We start from the raw sequence: 21,853 nt of genomic DNA on the forward strand, positions 1-21,853 counted from the left end.
TATTTTTCTCTTATCTATTAGTTGATGGATTTAAAAAATACTAACTAGCAAGGTACAACAAGGTGTACATTCACCATGTTGAGTTTTATAAAAACTGGCTCCAAGTTTGGACTGCCAAAATATACAGAATGTGTTTATTTTTCTTAAAAGAAAAAGAGAAGAGGTAGACGAAGGCGCCTGGGGGTAGAAGTATGAAAATTAATCTCCATTTAGAGACTCCACATTGATCAATGTAAGGCTGGACAGAAAATGAGTTCTTGTGTAGGGATATTTTCTCAGAGGATTAAGAAGGGCGGGAACACACTTAATCCTGTGTTTTCTAGTGCAGTGCATTCAAAAGAGTAGATAGAGTTCTTGGCAAAAGCATGGTAAACCCTTCAGTGTTAGTATATTGTCCATGAAATTCTCATTCTTTGTGATTTCTCTTGAGATTAGATTGGAAACCCGGGTTTCTTGCCTTTTGACAGTTGTTCAAGAAAGAGAGCCCTTGGTGTGCTGAAGACTATCATGCCCATCTTGGACTGGCTCCCCAAATACCGAATCAAGGAATGGCTGCTTAGTGATATCATTTCAGGAGTTAGCACTGGCCTAGTGGGTACACTGCAAGGTAAGGTGTTGGTGGATTGGCTCTCAAGTGTTTGAGAATCAGTTTCCAGCAGCAGTTCATAACTTCCCCCAGGCTCGCATGGGTCTGTACCAAATGCTTCCTCACCCTTCAAGACCTCACCTTTTCTCTAGAGCCCTTTAGTGGAGAAAATGGCCTCTTTCCTCCTCCTCTCCCTTGGAGTTCTCTTCCTGGGAAACGATGTTGCTTTTCTAGCTGTATGGCTCCAACTAGAGCCCTATTTACCTAAGCAGTGGCTTCTTAACTTTTACTGACCACACCTCACAGTAAGAAATATGTATTACATCATAATCAGTACACACATATCTCAAGTCTTGTGAGCTAATATTTACCCTCACTACAAGTAATATATTCTGATATTTTCTATTCTGCTTATATATTTTTTAAATGATAATTGCAGCCCATTAAATTATTTTACATCCCACACATGGTCTTGACCTGCAGTTTGAAACTGGCTTGAGGGAAAGTGAAGGAAGTATTTTAGCCTGGACTACACATAAGTGTTTTTTCTATACTGCTCCCCACTCCTTTTGAATCCATCCCCTTATTTTAATCTCTGGCAAAGTGTCCCAACATAGGTGGTTATTACTATTCTAAACTGGCTTTATACCATATTTCCATGAGCATCTTGAAAATCTTTTCCCTAGTTAGTTGGGCATTGATGTGTATTGATCTAGTGGAGAGCCCTGTGGAGTTGTCCTACATGCCTTTATGTACAATTGTCATATTTCTTCTTGTTTGGATCTAATTTCTGTTCTCCAACAAGAAAGGAGAAAAGGCAGTGCAATAATCAGTGTGTCCCTCAGACAGAAAAACACTGAATTCAGATGAAACCACCCACATGCAAAGCTGGTATAAGCTTTTGGACTGAATTGACGACGAGTTTAATCAACAACTGACTTATTTCCACACGTGTGATCAGTGGATGATTGGATTACTAATCAGTTCAGTCAATTCATTTAAAGCAGGTGATGCTTGTCCATTCAATCATTATCCCAGCAGATCTGAATTATGTTCCGCATCCCAGCATATCCTCAGACTGTATGTAAAATAAAGAAACCACACAGGACAGGCTGCAAATTTAGGATATTGTGAAAAGGCCTTTCTTTATGCAGTAGAAATATACCATAACTTTCGTTTGCAAATTCAGTCATTCTGGATGTACTTTTAGGCATGGCGTACGCTCTACTAGCTGCGGTTCCTGTTGGATATGGTCTCTACTCTGCTTTTTTCCCTATCCTGACATACTTTATCTTTGGAACATCAAGACACATCTCAGTTGGTAATTATAAGCATTTACTACAATTGTATCATTTATGTTTAATGTGTTGTGGCCATATAATGTGTATTATGCTTCCATCTTTGTTAACGTTTTCCAGGGATATTTCCAGGGCTTCAGTACTTTGCCTGCTTTTTCTATTCAAAGATGCAAAAATGGTTCTTAGTTTTCAAAATACTATGCCTTTTGTTAGCTTTATACTTAAGGCCTTTTTTTTTTTTTTCATGTAGTGGAGAAATTGAAAAATTGTTAAAATTATAGATACCTTCAAATTTAAGCATGGCTTGATTTTTAAAAATGTAATAAATTTGACTTCATATTTAGAAAGTGTTCTCTTTCAAAACAAAATATGACAAGGAAAACTTCGAGAGGTCTTTGAACCTACTGTTTTACCAGATTAACTCAGTATTTACTAAGTTACGTTCATCAAATACATATTCATTTTTTCATTACAGAGCATACTTATTTTAAGTCACTAAGATTGGAAGACTGGCAAAATTGTGCCAAAACAACTTAGAGACTAAGCTTGGCTTTCCTTCTCAAAATAGGTTTATTTCCTGCTGTTTCTAAAATTTGAATTCTCTTTTGCTAGGATGTGCTGGTAAATACATATTTTAAATGCTATTTTGCAACATTGACATTTATACTTGAGATTATTTTGCGCCTACATCCATCTGCTGACTAGACATGCCTACCTGGACAATCTTCTGGAAACAAACACAACTGTCCACCACATCCCCAATCCATACGCTTGTCCTTAGTTGTATTTCCCCCAGTATCTGGCATATTGCCTTGTTTGTGGAAGGAGGGCAGGAAGAATTTTTATTGATTGAAAGAACTTCCTCACCTGGGAGAATTGTTCAGTATCAAATGCTTGACCAGGTGAGGAACATAGAAGCTGAATTTTTCTTTTAAGTATTCTATACATTTAGCCATTCCGGGTTACTGGATTTTGGTACGAGGCCTCCCAATTGTTGAAGCCTTCCATGGTTCAAGGACAGAATCATCATCATCATGGATAAACATACCAGTAATAAATAGATCAATTGCTGGAAGAAAAGGAGTACTTTTTAAACATAGACTCTTACAGACCGGCATTTAATATGAAAAAATAATTTGTCTTGGAAAGAGAAAAAGAGAAACTACACACACCATTTGATGTTTCTTTATCCTAATTTGAAACCTGTGATATTGATCAAGGTGCTCAGCTCCACAGAGATTAAGACATTGGAAATGAGCTTCAGTGGAATAAAAATAAGATGAAACAAGGAAGGACTCAGCTTATAGGCCCCCTCTGCCAGGAAACCTGTCCTGACAACGTGGCCCCCACCCCATACCCAGGAAGATCACACAAGGATAGATTAGACACCCTTTCTCTGTACTTACAAAGCATCTGGAATGCTGCAGTATGATGACCTGCCTATGTGTCTCTCTTGCTCGTTTCTGGGTCATGAATGCCTTGAAACATCTGCTTTTTAGCTTCTTTTGTAAACCAACAATGTCAGATTCGCTCCCAATCAGAGCTAATTATCTCGTATGTCTTTCTAATCCTATGTAGATGCATGTTGCGCCTAAATATTTGTGCTTAAAAATTATTAATTGATGGAGACTTTTTTTTCTTCAGGACCTTTCCCAGTGGTCAGTTTAATGGTGGGTTCTGTTGTTCTGACCCTGGCCCCCGACGAAAACTTTCTCATACCCAGCAGTAATGGAACTGCACCAAACGCTACCATGATAGACAGTGCGGCTAGAGATGCAGAAAGAGTAGTGATTGCGAGCACCCTCACTCTTTTGGTTGGAATTATACAGGTAATGGACTTACAAGTGAAATATAGATTGGCATGAGTTTTATTTGAAATAACTAGCTGGTGCTAAGCTAAAAATAGAAGGCCTTTCAAAGCGAGAGGCAACAATCATTTATGGAGATCAATAAGAATAGCTATTCAGGAAGCATTGATTCAGGCAGAAGAAGCCCAGATAATGTTTCAATTAGGAGACAGAGGCAATGGGTATTTATGAGAAGGGGAAGGGAAGCAATTAGATCAATAGAAGGGAGACATTTTATTGGTACAGATAACGAAGCATAGTGACGTTAATTCTAAACAACGATTATAATTTTCAGTCCGATAGTCATCAGTCCGGTAGTCATAATACCTACTTTCTTGTTATCTTTGCAAAAGTTACAGAAACAAGCTACATGATATTTTGCTTTTCTTACTACATATTTAGAAATACTTCAAGGTTCGTATTATACATGGTTTTCAAATTTAGAGTGATGCAGGGGAGAGGTAGGGCATTAAGAAATTCAGATTTGTTTCCTACAATTATTTTTGTGTTATAGGCAGGCTATCAGAGTTTAAATTGGTGTTAAATTTAATTTGTTAATAGTTCAAGAGACTAGGTTCTTCTCTTAGGCAAACATTTCATTTTTCCTTCCTTCTTCTTGTCCTAGTTGGTATTTGGAGGTTTGCAGATTGGATTTATCGTGAGGTACTTGGCAGATCCTTTGATTGGCGGATTCACAACAGCTGCTGCTTTCCAAGTGTTGGTCTCACAGCTAAAGATCATCCTCAACGTTTCAACCAAAAATTATAATGGAGTTCTGTCCATTATCTATGTAAGTGTTGCTTCTTCCTGTAGAGATGGCTCACTAGGAACAGTGTGTCTTTTTCCTCTTTAACTTGAGTCTGGAGAGCCTGAGCTCCTCTGTGCCATACTTTGGGAGCCACTGAAATCATTCTTCTCTGAAAGAAGCAACACAATCAGGAGGAGCATCAAAGAAGACAGATTTTGCAAATCATTGTTCTCAGTTGATCAAAATGGTTTAAGAAGTGTCACTGCACTTAAAAATATGAATGAAAACTAAGTGGTATCATCATGAAGCTAAGACTGGGATACAACAGACTTGAGTTCCAGTCTCAGCCTTGCCTCTGACCTTAGGCACATACGGTAGGATAGTGGCTAAACGCTCAGGTTTGGAGCTCAATGACCTGGATTCAAATCCTGACTCTACTATTTACTAGTCATATAAGCAAATCACCATGCGTCAGTTTCGTTCTCTGCAAAATGGAATTGGTAATAGTATCTACCAACTAAGTTAAATAAGGATAGGTGAGAAGCACTTTGGCCCAGAGGCTGGCATAGAACAAGTACTCAATGAAAGTACTTATGTTGAAATTATTATTTCACATCTCAAGGCTTCTTTTCATTTTATCTGTAAAATGAAATAATTGGGCATGTATATCTAAAGCCCTTTCTAACTCTGAGAGCCCACAAAATATATAATGTAAATGTCTCAGCAATTATAGATGAAAAAGAACATTAGATTCAGAGATGATTCATCATGCAAAAGAGATGCAAAAGAAAGATGTAGATCTCACTAATTAGATTTAAAAAGTTCTTGGATCTAAATATATGTTCTATATAAAGCATGTTATTGATGGTTGAAAAGTGACGATAATAGTAACATGATGTCGCCCTGGCTTTGGGGGGACAATACTATGCAAAAATAATGCGCCAACATTAAGAATGGAGTCTTTTAATGATCTACTTATTGGCTTCTGACACAATGTAAGGCCATGCATAGATATCTAAAAATGAGTGAGGTGGTTAGGAATTTGCTCAATTTCACAGCAGTGTCCTAATCCCACATTACGCCATCCATTCCACGCACGTTACTGAGTGCCTTTTACAGACCAGGTACTATGCAGTAGAGGAGGCAGTGTAACACAGAAACTAAGCTCATGGACTTTGAACTTCAACAGGCTTGAGTTGTAGTCTTGGTTCCAGCACTTACTACTGATGTGATTGGGGTATGTTATAGTTTCCTAAGCCTCAGCGTCCTGTGTTGTAAAATGGGGATCATACGTCGTAGCTGCCTTTTAGTGTTGTGAGGGTTACAGCACTTAGCACAATATCTGGCACATAATAAGAACTCATAGTAACATTATTATTTTCGTTATGATGAACAGGTATTATCGAGCTTACTGTTCACTTCCCAGGCATGTAGCCTGTTAGAAGACATTAGCACAGGCTGTTTTTTGGTTCAGCATTATTTTTGTCATTGTTGCTTTTTTCCCCCTACCAAGTCCTTGATTCACTTTCAAACCTTCTGACTGTCTTGTTCTGACAGGCTCTCACTTTTGCAGTCGCTGGCAGCGCTTGCTTTTTCTTTCACACTTTCCCCATCAACCATTCATTTTTTCCCTTTATTGTCATTCATTCAATCAGTCTATTCAATAAGTATTTATTGACAACCTACCATCTGCCAGGAACCGCTTTCCCTATAGAAACCCACTGATCTCTGAATCCACCAAGATACCCCCTACTGAGTGTACTCACCTCTGGGTGTGAACACTGCTGGGTCTGCCTCCACACAGATCACAGGAGGCCGAGGCCAGTGGTTGACCTGGCCGTTGCTGGACCTCTGTGGACGGGAGACTGAAATCGTTCTTCTGGTCTCCTAGGACTATGTGTAAGATGATGTTTGCTGCCAATGGGCTCACTATCAACAGGGACGAAATTAGCCATGAAACACTAGAACAAGGTCAAAAAAAGTTTTAAACCATACACAGTCATTATGTGACATGTTTTGTTGGAAATTATTCTTGAAGTCTCAGGTTACAATGTGTCTTAGAATTTTGCAAGAAATTCCTCCCAGCCCAGGTAAGTTGGATGAAGATATTTCAGTTAGCCCTTTGTCATGTGACTATAAGCTTCCCCTTCTGAGAAGAAAGAATCAGCAGGTCTGGAAATGATTGCAGAAGGGGTGAATGAGCCACTCAGTACCTGAACAGAGAAGTTTGCTTATGACAGCACCAATTGCAATCATTCATGAAAGAATCCTTCCTTCAACAAATGCAGAGTGATCGTGGATTCCTCCAGGAAAGACTATGAGCTTTTTTGTAAGATGCTTTCCCTGGAATGGAGTTAACTTAACCGTCCTTTTGTTATAAAATTATACTTTGGATTGACCCCTACCCCCAATGAAAGGAAATAATGAACACAAAAAAATGGAGGATGGAATAGTGGGAAAGAGAGAAAAAGAAAAACATCAATTCACAAATGCCAGAGATGCGGGGTATAGGATGCAGAAGGGAGAATGAGAGTGTGTGGGCAGAATTCAGAATTAGTAACACTCTTCATGCTATCCTGTAGCTGCTTAATTATCTAAGTAAATCACGTGGTTTGTTCAAGAGTGATTGTTTTCCTACCATTCATTTTGAACGGTTTGCCTCAATAGATAAGGGAAGTCTTTCTTCATGCTTACTAAATCGATGCTACCTGCCCTATTTCTTGCCTTAACAAAGCAAGACAACATTGAAAAGTTCTGCTCAGCTGGTGAGAGTTTTGAAAGCCACCGCTAAGCTTGATCAGATTCATGACTTTGAATCTATGTCAGTACGTAAAATTTAAGCCATTATAATAAGGTAGCACTTTATATACACAAAAGTTCCAATAGCAGGAAATGCCTGACAGCAAGGGGTGGTTACGAAGGTCCGGTTATATTCATAGAGATAAGATGAAGTAAAATAAATTTGGCTCCAAAAGTTAACTGATAAATTTCCTCATACATAATATCAGGTACAATTTTTAACATGACTTTATATACCCAAGTAATGCTGGGTAAGAATGAAGAAATTATCTAAATGAAATGGTCCTAAAATTCTCCAGGCATGGTAGAAAATATAGTAAAATATTATCCATTACTGAAAAGCTCATTATCATGATTTGGACTATTCAGAATCTAAGCTGGATGTGGAATTACATGTGTATCCATATTTAAACATATTTTAGTAAGTATTTTAATAGTAAACTAAATTAGAACTAATTTTCAGTGTTTTCTTAGACTCTAAATCTATTTCTATACCTTTGAGTACAATCTGACTACTTCACTTTATATAGGTGCGTTTTATTTCCACGTAGGTTAAACTATTGTAGAACTTTTCATAAGAGATCCTGAATGATTACTCAATATATAGGAACGAATATACTCATATGCCTTGTTTTATGAAATTGTCTAATATAGACTGATTTTATTTTTTGGAACTCATATTGTTAATACAAAGGTTGCTTTTATTAATCAAAGGTGCTTTATATTCTAAGGTCTAAGTGTTTCTTTTTGATTAAATGGGAATCTGGTAGTGATCACTTCTGTAAGGTGAAAATGTTTTTATGATTGGGATAATTAATTATTCTGTTTTTAAGTTTCAATTTTACCATCTTGAGTTGAAAGTAAACCTTTATTGTACAGACAATCAAAATATTATTTCTAGCTCATGAATTAATGAGGATCAGTATCAGAAAATTGACGATGTAAGGGGCCAGAGAGCAAGATCTTTAGGATTCTGAACTATGTAGGGTTGTTTATGCCTGTGGTACATAGGTGCCCTGAGTTCTTGAGTTACTGTGTCTGCTTATGGTAGTTTTCCATTTTTTTTTTTTCAATCTGCTATCACTTGTCTCATTTTGGTACTATCAGTGTATGCTCCTCTAGCAATTTTTACTGACTCTGGGAAGCAGACAACGTAGACTTGTTGGGATTGAGTTTAAAGCAAGAGTAAAAATACTTTCTGAATGAAAGTCCAGGAAGCTTCCTCCAAGTCAAATGCTTGCACTCTAGTTCAAGAGCTTAGTGGGATGTACTTAGCTCGCACTGTAGCTTCTTCCCTCTTTCCCTTACTCTTGAATGTAATCCAGAGAGTGGAGCGTGCTGGCAAATGGCGCCTAGGTTACTTAATGTTCATTATACGTAAGTGTTATCCGATTGCCATTGTGATTATTTTAAGTATAGTTCATTTATAAAAATAAGTAAGACACAAATTATAAACTATAACATGCTCCATTCCTTTATCTTCACGTAAAAATATATCTATAAAAAGCCTCATTCAAAGAAAAGTGACTTTCACTTAAATCATGTCTTCGTCAGGACTGAGGTTGCTATAACAAACATATTAGTGTTTTTCCCTGGGATTCTCCCTTGCTAACAATATCCCTCTATTCCCAGAAACCTCCTATTTACAAAACAAAATTAGTTTTTCTTGAGCTGGCTTGTCTCTCCACTTGAAAAAAGAGTTACTTTTATTTAAGTCGTCTTAGTTCAAGTCTGAAGTCAGTATGAAATTAACTTTCAAAATTTTATATTTGACGTATATATCAATTCAGTAGATTTTCTAACTCATAAGGAATAGATCAGTCCATCTGTATCTCTATATGAAGTATTTTAGATATTTTTATTATCACATGTATAATTTAGGTTTAGGAAAGAGCTGTACCTAAAACTCTGGCTAACTGGGACTTTTTGGTTCATTAGCTTTTCATCTCAATAATACCATATCAAGATGGTAAAGATTAGGCCACTTAATAACACCTGTAAAACCACTATAAGATATAGACTTTTAAAGTTCTTCTGCAAGTAAAATACAGTATATAATGATACAATTTTTCTTTTAAGAGATCTTATTTTTATTGTAAACATTACAAGTAAACCAAAATAAGAAAGTAGAAACCACTCCAAGTTAATCATTATATATATATATCTCAAAGACTGGATGTATTTAATGGTCTCTGTATCTGTCAACACATTTTTATGATTTTACATGAAGTTTTAAGTGCTATTTGATGATGATATTATGATTTTTTCATGTGGGAAAACATATACAATTATTTTCTTTTCACAGACTCTGGTTGAGATTTTTCAAAATATTGGTAACACCAATGTTGCTGATTTCATTGCTGGATTACTCACGATTATCATCTGTATGGCAGTTAAGGAATTAAATGATCGATTTAAACACAAAATCCCAGTCCCGATTCCTATAGAAGTAATTGTGGTAAGTAGGATATGTAATTAAAAAATTCAGCATTAATTAGTTTGACAAGAAAGGAATTGTTAGAACAAATGGATTTTTTTAAACCTCTTTTGTTTTATTTCAGACAATAATTGCTACTGCCATTTCATATGGAGCCAACCTGGAAAAAAATTACAATGCTGGCATTGTTAAATCCATCCCAAGGGGGTGAGTACGCATTCCTCTTAGGCAATACGAATATATTAAATCAGGGCTTTCTATTTAAATGAAACCTTTTATTAAAAGCTTCATTTCATTGGTGCTCTTTCAATTGTCCTATTTGGGTATTAAAGAAACACCCATTTGTGCAAACTATCAGATAAACAGTATGGATGTAGCTCAAGTTTAAGCCATTTGTTTAAAAGTAGCCCCCATAAGCTCTTTGTCCTTCATTTTCTTAAAAAGTGGCAGGACATGTAGTTACTACCAGACTCCTGATTTAAGCTCATATGTATAATTATAATTATAAAATATAATATAAATAGAGTCATGGTTAGTCACATTTTTTGCATTGAGAACCTCCTGCTTAAGGAATCAGGAATATCTGATCGAAATTCTCCATCATTTTGTTTAATCAATCTTAGGTAATAATTATGTCATTTGTTTTTATTAATAAAATGCATTATCTGAAAGGGAAGTTTTATATGTGTTTGGTAGTTTGGTGAATTAGAAGAGTAAAGAACTCCGGTCCTTTGTCCATCTCTGTCACCATCTAGTTCTGTGGCCCTGGAAGGGGTTCTCCTATAAAACAAGGGTGATTACGACTACTGAAGCCTCAACTTGAGCTTGTTGTGAAACACCAGTGAGATCCCTCATAAAACACAGAGTGGACCAGGTCCATACAATATAATTTTATCACATGGCATATAAAAAGAAGCCCAAATGTTTATTAGATTTGTAACATTAACTTAGAGCATTTATGACTAGGTCTGCTGTTAGATAACCAGTAAGTACTCGGTAACCAATAAGTTTTCCCTCCCTTAGTACTACCTGAGGGACCTGGTACCAATCTTTGTTTCTCCATGCTCTTAATAGAAACTCCTCAAGCTAGCTGAGTCCCAGTGCTTTTCCCACACGGAACTGCTGCTTTTTTGTTTCATTAATCTTAGGATTTCTTCTAATAGCTGTTCAAAAAATACTTGAAAAATTATAACTGGCTACATGGGGCTTAATTTACATGTTATCCATTGTACTGTTTCTTAAACTTACCTTTTTGTGAGAATCATGAGGCCCTTGTTAATACAGATTCCTGGTTCCCACCCCAGACTATTAAAGCAGGGTTTCTAGAGGAGGGGCCTGGGAATCCATATTTTTAAAAGGTGCTGCAAGTGATTCTTATGATCACGCCTATGACATTATAAACAAGCCACAAGAAAGGCCTTTGTGGCCTGATCTCCTGTGGTGGCACAGAAATAAGTCTTTAGACATCAACACACCTGACAAAGAAAATCCGGTGTGGAGAAATTGGAAGAGCAAGGAGAGTGTTAAAGGTGAGTACCATGAAAGCAAGAAGAGCCAAGAGAAAGTTCATGCTAGCCCACCTTTTTATCTAGTCCCCGCTTCTATCCTCCAATAAGGGAGTAAAAGTGAAGCCCTGTTGGCAGCTTCTTTTTATCGTACTGAGGTCAATACCATATGTTAGGATTGCTTTGTCCCCAATAACTCCATTTGTATAAGAATCTTATTCTACTTTACCATGTCCCTCTAATTATAGGGGTGGGTGGGGGGTGTAGTTTCCTATTAAAGGAACTTCAGGCATAAGTGAGGTAGGTAAGGGAGATTAGTTTTTTCTAGGCCCTCTACAATTACACCATATGGATAGTCCTCAAGATATAGGTCCATGAAGGTCATCCCCCAAATTTTCATATTTGGAGACAACCATATGATTATACACTTGTAGTTTTTTTTCTTTATATGTTTTGTGGAATAGCTCTGGTTTTGTCAACCAGTAGTTGTTTGACCCCACGATCACTGGGATATATTAGTCATTGTGACTACGAAGCATTCTGATAATTATATAAATTTAAAATTTTTTGAATTCAAGATTTTAAATATCCTAGCTCTTAAGATAATGGATTTTCCATGTAGCTCTTTTAGCATCTTATATCTTTTTATTTCTTTAACAGACCTGCCATGTCTTCATACAGGGTAAATCTCATTTTGTAGCTGGTTTATCTTTTAAATTCAAAGATCTTGAAGATGAAATTGTGTAAGAAATACTAGTGAGTGAAAGGGCATAGCATGGACTTGTATGATACTAAAGAATCAGCAGTGGCAGGTTTATTCATGTCAGAGCTACAGGTGAGGCTGCATTGATTGGTATTCTCTCAACAGGGCACACACACACACACACACACACACACACAAATCAGCCAGCGAGATGGCACCAACTTCTGATTAAAATTATAAAATCGGATGCTCCCACTCATACTCGCGTGTTTTTGCTCGATTGCATCAAGTACTTCCATGTTTGACCTGTGGCTGGGTTGATTAGCACTTGGTGAGGTGGGAAAGAGAATTACGGTCAAATCTTCACAGCATTTTTCATTTAAAAACTCACTAGGTTCTTGCCTCCTGCACTGCCACCTGTAAGCTTGTTTTCTAAGATGCTGACTGCATCATTTTCCATCGCTGTGGTGGCTTACGCTATTGCAGTGTCTGTAGGAAAAGTATACGCCATCAAGTATGATTACACCATCGATGGGAACCAGGTATGGTCACCCTTTTGCTGAACTGGTTTTGTAGTGCTGAAAATAAGAAAAAAAAAAAGGGAAAGATTTTGTTGTCTGCTAAAGAAGAGATTGGTTTCTTCCACCACTCTTTATTGAATTGGTTTCCCTCTTGTGAGTGTTAATTTGAAATTATTTTAAAATATGCATGGTGCATCACTTTACTTTTTAAGAAATAAGTTGAAGTAATCCAAATTTTAAAAGAGTTAATTCAGTCAGGTCATAAATAACATTCAGAGCAACGTATTAGGTCAGAATAAGAATTCTTCATGTAATCCCATGTCTCCTGGTAATTTTTTTTTAAATAGCAGCTATAATATGGCAAAAACAGTGCAACAAAACACTGTTAATAATAGTTGTGGCCCCTTTAAACTGAGGTGGTTCACTGTGCAATTAATGTACTCAGGACAGTTTTTGTAGGCATGTGATACATTGTCAGGTGAGCTCGCAAATCTGCAGTTATGGTATGTTTCTGAAAAGGCAGCATAGCAATTACAGCAGTTAAATGATTAGTACTCAAGCAGAATAATAGTTCTCCTACTCATAATATGCTTCATAGCAAATATTCAACCACAGAAAAAAACACTTTATGTGAGAGCAGAAAAATGTTTTATGTGAGAGCTACAGCAGATACGCCACTCATCTGGAAGTGAAAAAGCATTTTAGCAAAAGATCAGTTACTATTCCTCATCAACCTTAAAAACGGTTGAGAGCAGTGAGCCCTCTTTTAGGCTGTAAGGACCTCAAACTCCTGACAGCTTTCAAGACCCTCAGCCACCTTTCATGGTAAAAATTAAATTGGGACTCCCAGGCGGGGGTTTTGGAAGTTTGCTTTCTTAACGGTCTTCCTTAAACGCTTGGTGAGGGTCTTGCAAAGGCTCTATTTGTAGCATCCTTGTCACCCAGTCTCTCCCTTAGGAATTCATTGCCTTTGGGATCAGCAACATCTTCTCGGGGTTCTTCTCCTGTTTTGTGGCCACCACCGCGCTGTCCCGCACTGCTGTCCAGGAGAGCACTGGGGGAAAGACACAGGTACGAACGCAGTGTGCTAGTAGCCAACTACTGCAAAGTGAATCGGGAATGGAGGGGGGCTCGGAAACGTCTGTCCAAGAACCGAGCAGGACAATTAGCCTCAGAGAAGAGAAGCGTGCCTCCTGATTCGCTTCCACCTGGGGGCCCCCTTGTTTCACCCTCCTCGCAGGAAACCTCTTAAACAACATTTATGGTTTTCTCAAGCATCAATCCTCCAATCTCTTCCTGTCAGTGCTGAGCTGGCAGATAGCTTCACTTCTCTGCTTTTCCAGGGACAATAACAATTGACAAAGAGTCATATGAAGAATGCTGATTCTTATCACTTTGTTATCTGGGGATGGAGAAGGCCTAGTGAAAGCGTATTCACGGCTTAGCGAGGTTATTGTGTTTTCAGAAAAATGAGAAGCGTCGATTTACGTTTCCTTTACAAGGATCAGGAGCTTCCTCCAGAGGCCTTTGGTCCCACAGAGTGGTTTGCTAGCCAAGAACATTTTTGTTGTAACATTTTGACATTTCTTGCTGAGAAAAATTTGTGTCCCTAGAGTTCTGAATGTGGGTTTGATCTTGCCTTTTACATGGGTTTAAGTTGTTGCCTTCACAAGATGACCCCAAAATCTGCATCCCAGTTAATCTCTGGATGACCCCTCTTTTAATTGTCCAGAAAACTCAGGAGCCATTCCCAAAGGCCATCCTGTCAGTCAGACATGGAGTCAGAGATGCCAAACCAAGTGAATGCGGGCAGTCTCAGGAGGTGTTTCTGTTACGCCTGGAGGCTTTTCTCCTCCCAACACAGAAAGAGCTATTATTTAAGAGTAAAAAGTACATTGACACCAAAAAGGAGAACAAATCCAAATAGTTTAACACACACACACACACACACTCGCAAACAGGGTTTTTATTAAGGCAGACACACTACAAATAAGTATAAAAGAGAGTAACTGAGAAACTGACTACAAAAGTGGCTTGCTTTAATTGTCCCAAGGCGCACGTGATTTTTTCCCATTTGTAATGGATCTTTGCGACAGGATTGGAGGAACGAACCTCTTTCAGTTTCTTGGCTCCCATTGAACAAAAATTAAATTTAATTTTGACAATTTTTCTTTTCACAGTTCAGGGCTCCCCCCCCCCAAAAAAAATTTCTAGTTCTGAGGGAGCAAGTAAAACAATACAGCCCCTAGCTGAAGGCATAATCAGACATCTGTGGAAAAGGGGAAGAGGTCAGAGGTGATTTCCAAAATGACACCTATGTGTGTGTGGGGGGGGGGCGGGGGGAGGGGTTTGGCAATTGTCAGTAGTGAGAGTTTCTGCTGCTTTCATTTGTGATGGGGCATTGACAACCTCTCCAGGGCACGTGGCTGTCAGCGGGTGCAGGCAGATCCCCAACTGCTGATGTCCACTGCCTTGCTGTTAACTTCCAGGCTCAAATGAGGCACAGGCTGGCTGCCCCAGTAAGAATGCCCATGTAAAGTGACTCCTTGGCACGGGGCTTGGGGATAATAGTGTTCTGGCAAGCTGATACCGCCTGTCACACACTGGCGTGTATTATATTTAGGAGTAGAGGATGCCAGGATTTCAGTACTGAAGAATGAAACGAGCACAGAAATGGCTTGATATTTAATTACTGAAATGTATACTAAGTTTTGGGGTTAAAAGTCTTAGTGCCTGGACTGAGAATCAGGGACTCATGACCAAATAAACTGGCAGGTCTTCCCTTATTGTGTGGTTTCTCATGTTTTCTTTTATGTTGGAGCCTCAGTTTCCGCATCTATACAATGGGCATAATAATTATATCCACCTCATAGGAATGTTGTGAAGATTAAATAAGAAAATGCCTGTAAAGGCCTAGCACATACATACTTGTAAATGCTCATGTTCCAGTCATTAACGCCTCAAGATAAGAACAGTGGCTTAGTACCTATGATACGTATGTTGTACCTGACACAGAAGAAGCAACCCGCATATATTTGCTGAATGAATGAATGAAAGAAGGGAAGAATGAGTGTTAGTGGACATTAACTGTTTCTAGCACATCAACAGATTGTACAAGAGCTCAACATTATGACCCGTTCTTTCTGTCACTCCTGTCTGACTCCTACTGATTCATGAAAAAGGAATTCTGATTACAAACTATTCTCTAGCTCTAATTACCCTCTCACTTAACAGAATAATTAATTTTCTAGTGATTGAATCTGCTCATATGTGTGTGTGTGTGTGTGTGTGTATACATATATGAAATCTACAACATTCCCAGAAACCAGCCTTATAAGATTTTAATATAGTAATGAAAATTAGCCTCAGTCCACATAATTGGAGGCTTATTATTACACATACTTGGTGACCAGGTGGCCACCCAGCCACAGGCACATTGCCATGTATCTCCCCAGTGCACCGAGCCCTGCATCCACAGGGAGATGCAAGTGGCTCATGATGGACAATAAATATTGGTTAAGTAATTGCCTAGCAAAAAGGAAGGAAGGAGGGAGGGAGGATATGAGCTTCTCTTTTTAGATAGGAGAGACGAAAGCTCAGCAAGGTGCTGGGAACCTGGAGGTGTGGTGCTAGCAAGTAAGAAATTGCCTAGGAAAAGGGGTCTGGATGAACAAAGAAAGCTTTTTGGTACATCATATACATAATACCACCTCAGGCTGACCCAGCTATACTCTGAACATGGATGATCAATTTGCCGGGTCAGGTGAATGAGTGTGACTGTGAAATTTCCTTAAGTCTTGTATTTGTCTCCTTTAGCTCAAACATCTTGCACTAGCAATATTTGTGCCCAGTACACTGTTCCCTGTTGTTTCCTCTCTGATCACTTGCTTCTGGTTCCCTGTCTCCATCTCTCCTTTGTTTCAGAGCTTCTAGTCTTCACCTTGGCCATGGCCCAGCTGTCTCAACAGAGAATTCATTGGATATCTAATCAAACCAGAGAACAGGCCCTATCCCCTCAGTCTCCTAACTATGGACCTTAGGAGAGCTTCTTTTGCCCGCCAAGGTCAAGTTTCTGGAGCTTCCTTTACCCCTGCTACTGCCCATCATCACTCGAGCTACTGGGGGGCCAAGCTGTGAGCCTGCATCTGTGGAACTATTAGAGGAAGCAGGAGACACGTTCCCACCTCTCAGTGGGCTTCTGTGGCATTTTGAGTTTGCTGTAGGACTGGTCAACTTCTTTTCTCTGAGGCTTCAGTGGCAATATGTGCTTCAAGGACAACATGTTATCAGAACTGCCATTGTGGGTGCTGATTCAATGATGCAGAGGAGTCAGATAGGTGCTGTGGGAATTTATGTCCCCAAAACAGGACTATGATCTTGTTGGGGAAGGGGATGGTCCATGTTTCCCGGTATGGCAAATAGAAGTCTGGTGTCCTAAAGCGACACCAAACTACAGGTCTAATGTATCCAAATGAAATCCAGGTCAAACTGGCTTTACTTTCGCAGACTTGGCCTCCACATTCTCTTTAATTTATCTGCCATAGCTACTATATACTATATGGTTTCCATTTTGTTTTGTTTTGGTTTTCATTTTTGTAGAGTGTTAGCAAAGAATTCTCATTTCTCCCAACAGCATTGAGCAGAAGGGGGGCAGTCAGGAAGCGTCCTGTGTACCCGTGATCAGGCTCTGTGACGCACACATCTGGCGAGCGGGGCTACAGGAGGGGAAATAACTCTGTTCATGGGAGCTGTGTGTCTTTCAGGTTGCTGGCATTCTCTCGGCTGGGGTTGTGATGATTGCCATTGTTGCCTTGGGGAAGCTGCTGGAACCCTTGCAGAAGGTATAACCCCGCTTCTCGGCACACTGATTGCATAATTTCCCTGCTCTGTCCCCAAAGAAATAACAGGAGATTTATAAATCATCACATGGAACACCATCCCCCTGAATAACACAGCCTTCTCTGTCTCTCTTGGCAGTCGGTCTTGGCAGCTGTTGTAATTGCCAACCTGAAAGGGATGTTTATGCAGGTGTGTGACGTGCCTCATCTGTGGAGGCAGAATAAGATTGATGCTGTAAGTCACCCATTTTTCTCTGAAATAAGATTCGGTTATTATATGCTTCCTGCCATATCATTATGTTCCCTTATCTCCTCAGTCTTGCTTGCATTTTGGGAGCCTCAGGGCAGAAGTGAGAATTGTGTGCATGAGCCACACCTTGGAACTCTTCCTGGTGAACTATGGTTTTGAAGGTTGTGTATCTCCAGGAAGATCCATTGCCAGCAAGAATCCCATTGGAGCTCAGTCATATACACTTGATGTCTAGAGCCAGAGCCAAACCAACACATTAAAACAAACAAACAAACAAAAACAAACAACTAATTTAGAAGGACAAACAAAACAAAGCCAAAAAAACAAAAACAAAATACAAAACCCCATGTCAATTATAATTCTGACCAAAGTAACCTTCATAACTGTTCTAAGGAATTACTTAATAAAAACTGGAAGTTAAATTCTTCAGAGTTATGCTTTAATTTAAACCAGAATAAATGAAATGAGAAAACTTCCTGTATATTGATATGGAAAGATTTCTAAGACAAATTGTTAAGTGAAAAACAGACCAGTGCAGAATAGAATAGTGTGTATAATACACTAAGAGATGGAAAAATAAAACATGCTTTGTAGTCATATTTCAAAAAGAAATACTGGCAAAACGTGTGCACGTGCACACACACACACCTACACACACACACACACATTCAGAGAGGAATAAAAAAAGGTCCAAGTAGGGAGGGAGATTGAGAGTAGGTGAAGAGGAGAGAGGGCTGCAAGCAAGATTTTTCACTTTTATAGCAGTTCCATTTTAAACTATGTTAATATACTAATTATTCAAAAATTAAAAATTTAAGTAGGACAGTTGATCTTTATTGGGAAGGCCAGTTTCTACTTCCACTTAAATATGAAATGAATATTTTTAAAAAGCTGTGCAGTTGACCCTTGAACAACATGGGGGTTGGGACACCAACCCCTCGACAGTCAAAATTCCACATATAACTTTTGACTCCCCCAAAACTTAACTACTAATAGTCTACCATTTACCCGAAGCCTTACCAATAACATAGTTGATTAACATATATTTTGTATGTTAATGTATTATATATTATATTCTTACAATAAAGTAAGCTAGAGAAAAGAAGATGTTATTAAGAAAATCATAAGGAAGAGAAAATACATTTGCAGTATTTCTGAAAAAAAAATCCACTTCTAGGTGGACCCGCGCAGGTCAGACCTGTGTTGTTCAAGGGTCAACTGTAATTTGTTTATGGACAATTGATATTATTTTCTTCACAGGTAATCTCTCACCTGATGGTACATGATGAATTAGTGTACTTTTTTTCATTTCTATTTTTTTCCCTAGGTTATCTGGGTATTTACGTGCATAATGTCCATCATTCTGGGGCTGGACCTCGGTTTATTAGCTGGTCTCATATTTGGATTGTTGACTGTGGTCCTGAGAGTTCAGTTGTAAGTAATATAAGACCCAGGTTACCTCTAACTAGAACAACACACCCTGAGGTTTTTTGCACCATTTTGATAAAATAGTGAAACCACTCCGTTTCATAATAATTCCTATAGTGAGTGCTTCTGTGAGTTCGCACATCGTGCTTTCCACACGTTACCTTACTTAATCTTCAAAAACAAAAGACTGTGAGTAGGTTTTATTACTTTCATTCTACAGATAAGAAAAGTGAAGCTCAGAAAGGTTAAGAACCTTCCTAAGATCACATACCTAGTAAGTGGAAGAGCCATGATTTGAACCCAGATGAATCTCACCCCAAAATCTATGCACATAGTCACATGCTCTACTGCTGGCATTCTCCTACTATCCTGGTCAGACCAAAAGATATAGGATTCAGCAGAAGACTGAGGTTGGTTTGCAGTTGCTTATTAAAATGAGGTGAAGTCTGTGAGGGACTTGGCCCGAGGCTTGGGACAAGGTAGCTGCTGACTATATGTTAGCTCATTTTCTTTGGAAGCTAGTAACCTAGAAGTTGATGTAACCCAGAACAGGAGACTTTAAAACAATTAATTGTAGCCAAAATTTATTCACATTTGCCAAAAAAGCATGTACCTGATATCCACACAGTTATGTGAAGAAAACATCATTAGATCATCCGCAGGGTGAAAGCAGCAAAGACCCAGGGCCAGAAAGAACTCACAAGCTCCCAAAGCGCCCAATTTGCTTCTGTGAAGTAACTCAGTCAAGGTCCTTAAAAGATGCTGCCTCTTGTGCTCTGTCTGTCTCACGTTTATTTTTTATTGTTTGGCTATGGTTGGGAAAGAAGGGCTTTGTAGAGAGAGACTGTATAGTTTATGAACTTTAAATTAAAAAATCAGCACAGAACAGCCAGACGAGGAAAAACCGACAGCGTGCTTTAACTGCTGACTTGGTTTAAGTAGGCTTTTAGCCAACAAAACGCAGTATCCCCCACAGTATTTAATTTCCAGTAATTATAAGGCTGATCCAGAGGGCACATTGCTGAGAGTGCCCCAAACAGACACTCTTTCTTCAGGAGTTGTATTTAGCACATGTCCCTAGTCACACTTGAAGACTCATGGAATTTATTTGATTTCATCAGGAACAGGAAATGGGAAGGACTTACTTCTGGTTCTCCTAGGCTCTTATTTCTATAAAATGAGACTAACTTGATGACCACAGACTCTCCATACTTCATCAGAAAGTTGCAATAACTCACAAGTAAGCTCCAGGCCCTGTGCCAGGCAGGGAAGACCAGTGGGTTAAAGATAGATGCTGGGCTGCCCTTAACCTCTAGGGCCTTTTCAATTTCTCTGAACCTCAGTTTACTCACCAGTAAAAATGAGGATAATACCGCTGACATTGCACGGTTGGGGCTTAAATCAGATATAACAGGTGTGAAAGCTCTTTGCTTAGCCGACAAGGTGTTGCACACATGAAAGTATGATGCTCGTTATTTCTCCCAGCCATCAGAAAAGACTTGTGGTTCCTCCTTCTCCTCCAATTCCACACAAACACCAGCTGTTCATTTCAGAGTTAACTGCAGGCAAATGTCAACTGTAATAAAGACAGAGTCCAAAAAACATCAGAATGAAGGGCTCTTTAGTATCTGTTATTTCTTCTAAATTTTTATTCCAAAATATGCCTGTTCCAAAAAATCCTGAACTTAATTTTTCTTTTAGTCCCTCTTGGAATGGCCTTGGAAACATCCCTAGTACAGATATCTACAAAAGTACCAAGAACTACAAAAACGTGAGTGCCTCTTTAAGGTAGTTGCTGGACTGGGTTTGCTAGCCTGGATTTTCTGGGGTCACATATTACTCATCTAGTAGGTTAGGAACAAGGTAGGCAAAGGGGTGGCAGGTTTCTGTCAGGAAATTCCCGAAGTCTACTGGGATGTCATGAAAACTTTTACTTCAGTGTGCCCTCTGATATCCCTGGTTTACAGGGATTTTGTCCATGCTAGTTGAATGTCATTTTAATGTCAAACCATTGTAAGAGGAACTTTAAAAAACAGGCAATTCAATTATTTCCAGAAGTTGAATCAAATTCTATTTCTCTGAGTGAAGGGAGTCCAAAGGTACAAATTTCTAGTTATAAAATAAATAGGGCATGGGGCTGTAACGTACAGCATGGTGACTATAGTGAATAATACTATATTACATATTTGAAAGTTGCTAAGAGGTAGGTGTTAAAAATTCTCATTATAAGAAAACAACTTGTAATTATATATGGTGACAGATGTTAACTAGACTTATTGTGAGGATCATTAGCAATATATACACACATCAAATTATGTTGTATACCTGAAACTAATATAATGTTATATGTCAGTTATACTTCAATAAAAAAAAATATAGACAGAGCCTCAGAGACCTCCAGAACAAAATAAAACATATCGATATATGTATAATCAGGGTCCCAAAAGAGGAGAAAAGAAAAAAGACAGATGCAATTTTTTGCATAAACATAAAAATTTCCCCAAATTTGATGAAAAACGTGACATACAAATCCAAAATGCCCACTGAACCCGATTAGTGCACACACCAAGGTCCAGTACACAATACAGTAACACTGCTGAAAGCCAAGGCATTAAAAAAATTTTTAAGCAGCAAGAGGAAGAAAAAAATTTTATTTCTCTGCTATATAATCCTTATCCTCTATAAAATTATCTAAAATCCCTCTAAGATTTTTTTCTAACAAAAGACTGTAACGTTCTGTCACCAAAACCCTATTTGACATTGTACAAATTGGAATTGCAAGAAATAATAAAAAACACAGGAAATAAAAAACAAAGAAAATAAATATCTTACTGATGGGCTTGTGGTTCCTGCAAATAAGATTGCTTAGTGACCAGCATGGGAAACAAAGATG

General features: G+C 38.5%; 1 protein-coding gene across 1 annotated transcript in view; it reads left to right on the top strand.

Moving 5' to 3' along the window:
- The window catches only part of SLC26A4 (solute carrier family 26 member 4), a 40,071-nt gene that overhangs the window by 1,244 nt on the left and 16,974 nt on the right, over window positions 1–21,853 (top strand). Inside the window, exons 2-13 of the mRNA XM_033088263.1 lie at window positions 468–607; window positions 1,797–1,907; window positions 3,529–3,713; window positions 4,357–4,521; window positions 9,584–9,736; window positions 9,840–9,922; window positions 12,318–12,465; window positions 13,402–13,515; window positions 17,208–17,285; window positions 17,422–17,517; window positions 18,860–18,966; window positions 20,662–20,731. Coding sequence (XP_032944154.1) covers window positions 468–607; window positions 1,797–1,907; window positions 3,529–3,713; window positions 4,357–4,521; window positions 9,584–9,736; window positions 9,840–9,922; window positions 12,318–12,465; window positions 13,402–13,515; window positions 17,208–17,285; window positions 17,422–17,517; window positions 18,860–18,966; window positions 20,662–20,731 — 1,450 coding nt within the window. The remainder of the gene's footprint in view (window positions 1–467; window positions 608–1,796; window positions 1,908–3,528; window positions 3,714–4,356; window positions 4,522–9,583; window positions 9,737–9,839; window positions 9,923–12,317; window positions 12,466–13,401; window positions 13,516–17,207; window positions 17,286–17,421; window positions 17,518–18,859; window positions 18,967–20,661; window positions 20,732–21,853) is intronic.

Source organism: Rhinolophus ferrumequinum, chromosome 20 (genome assembly GCF_004115265.2).
Source record: "Rhinolophus ferrumequinum isolate MPI-CBG mRhiFer1 chromosome 20, mRhiFer1_v1.p, whole genome shotgun sequence".
NCBI lineage: Eukaryota > Metazoa > Chordata > Mammalia > Chiroptera > Rhinolophidae > Rhinolophus > Rhinolophus ferrumequinum.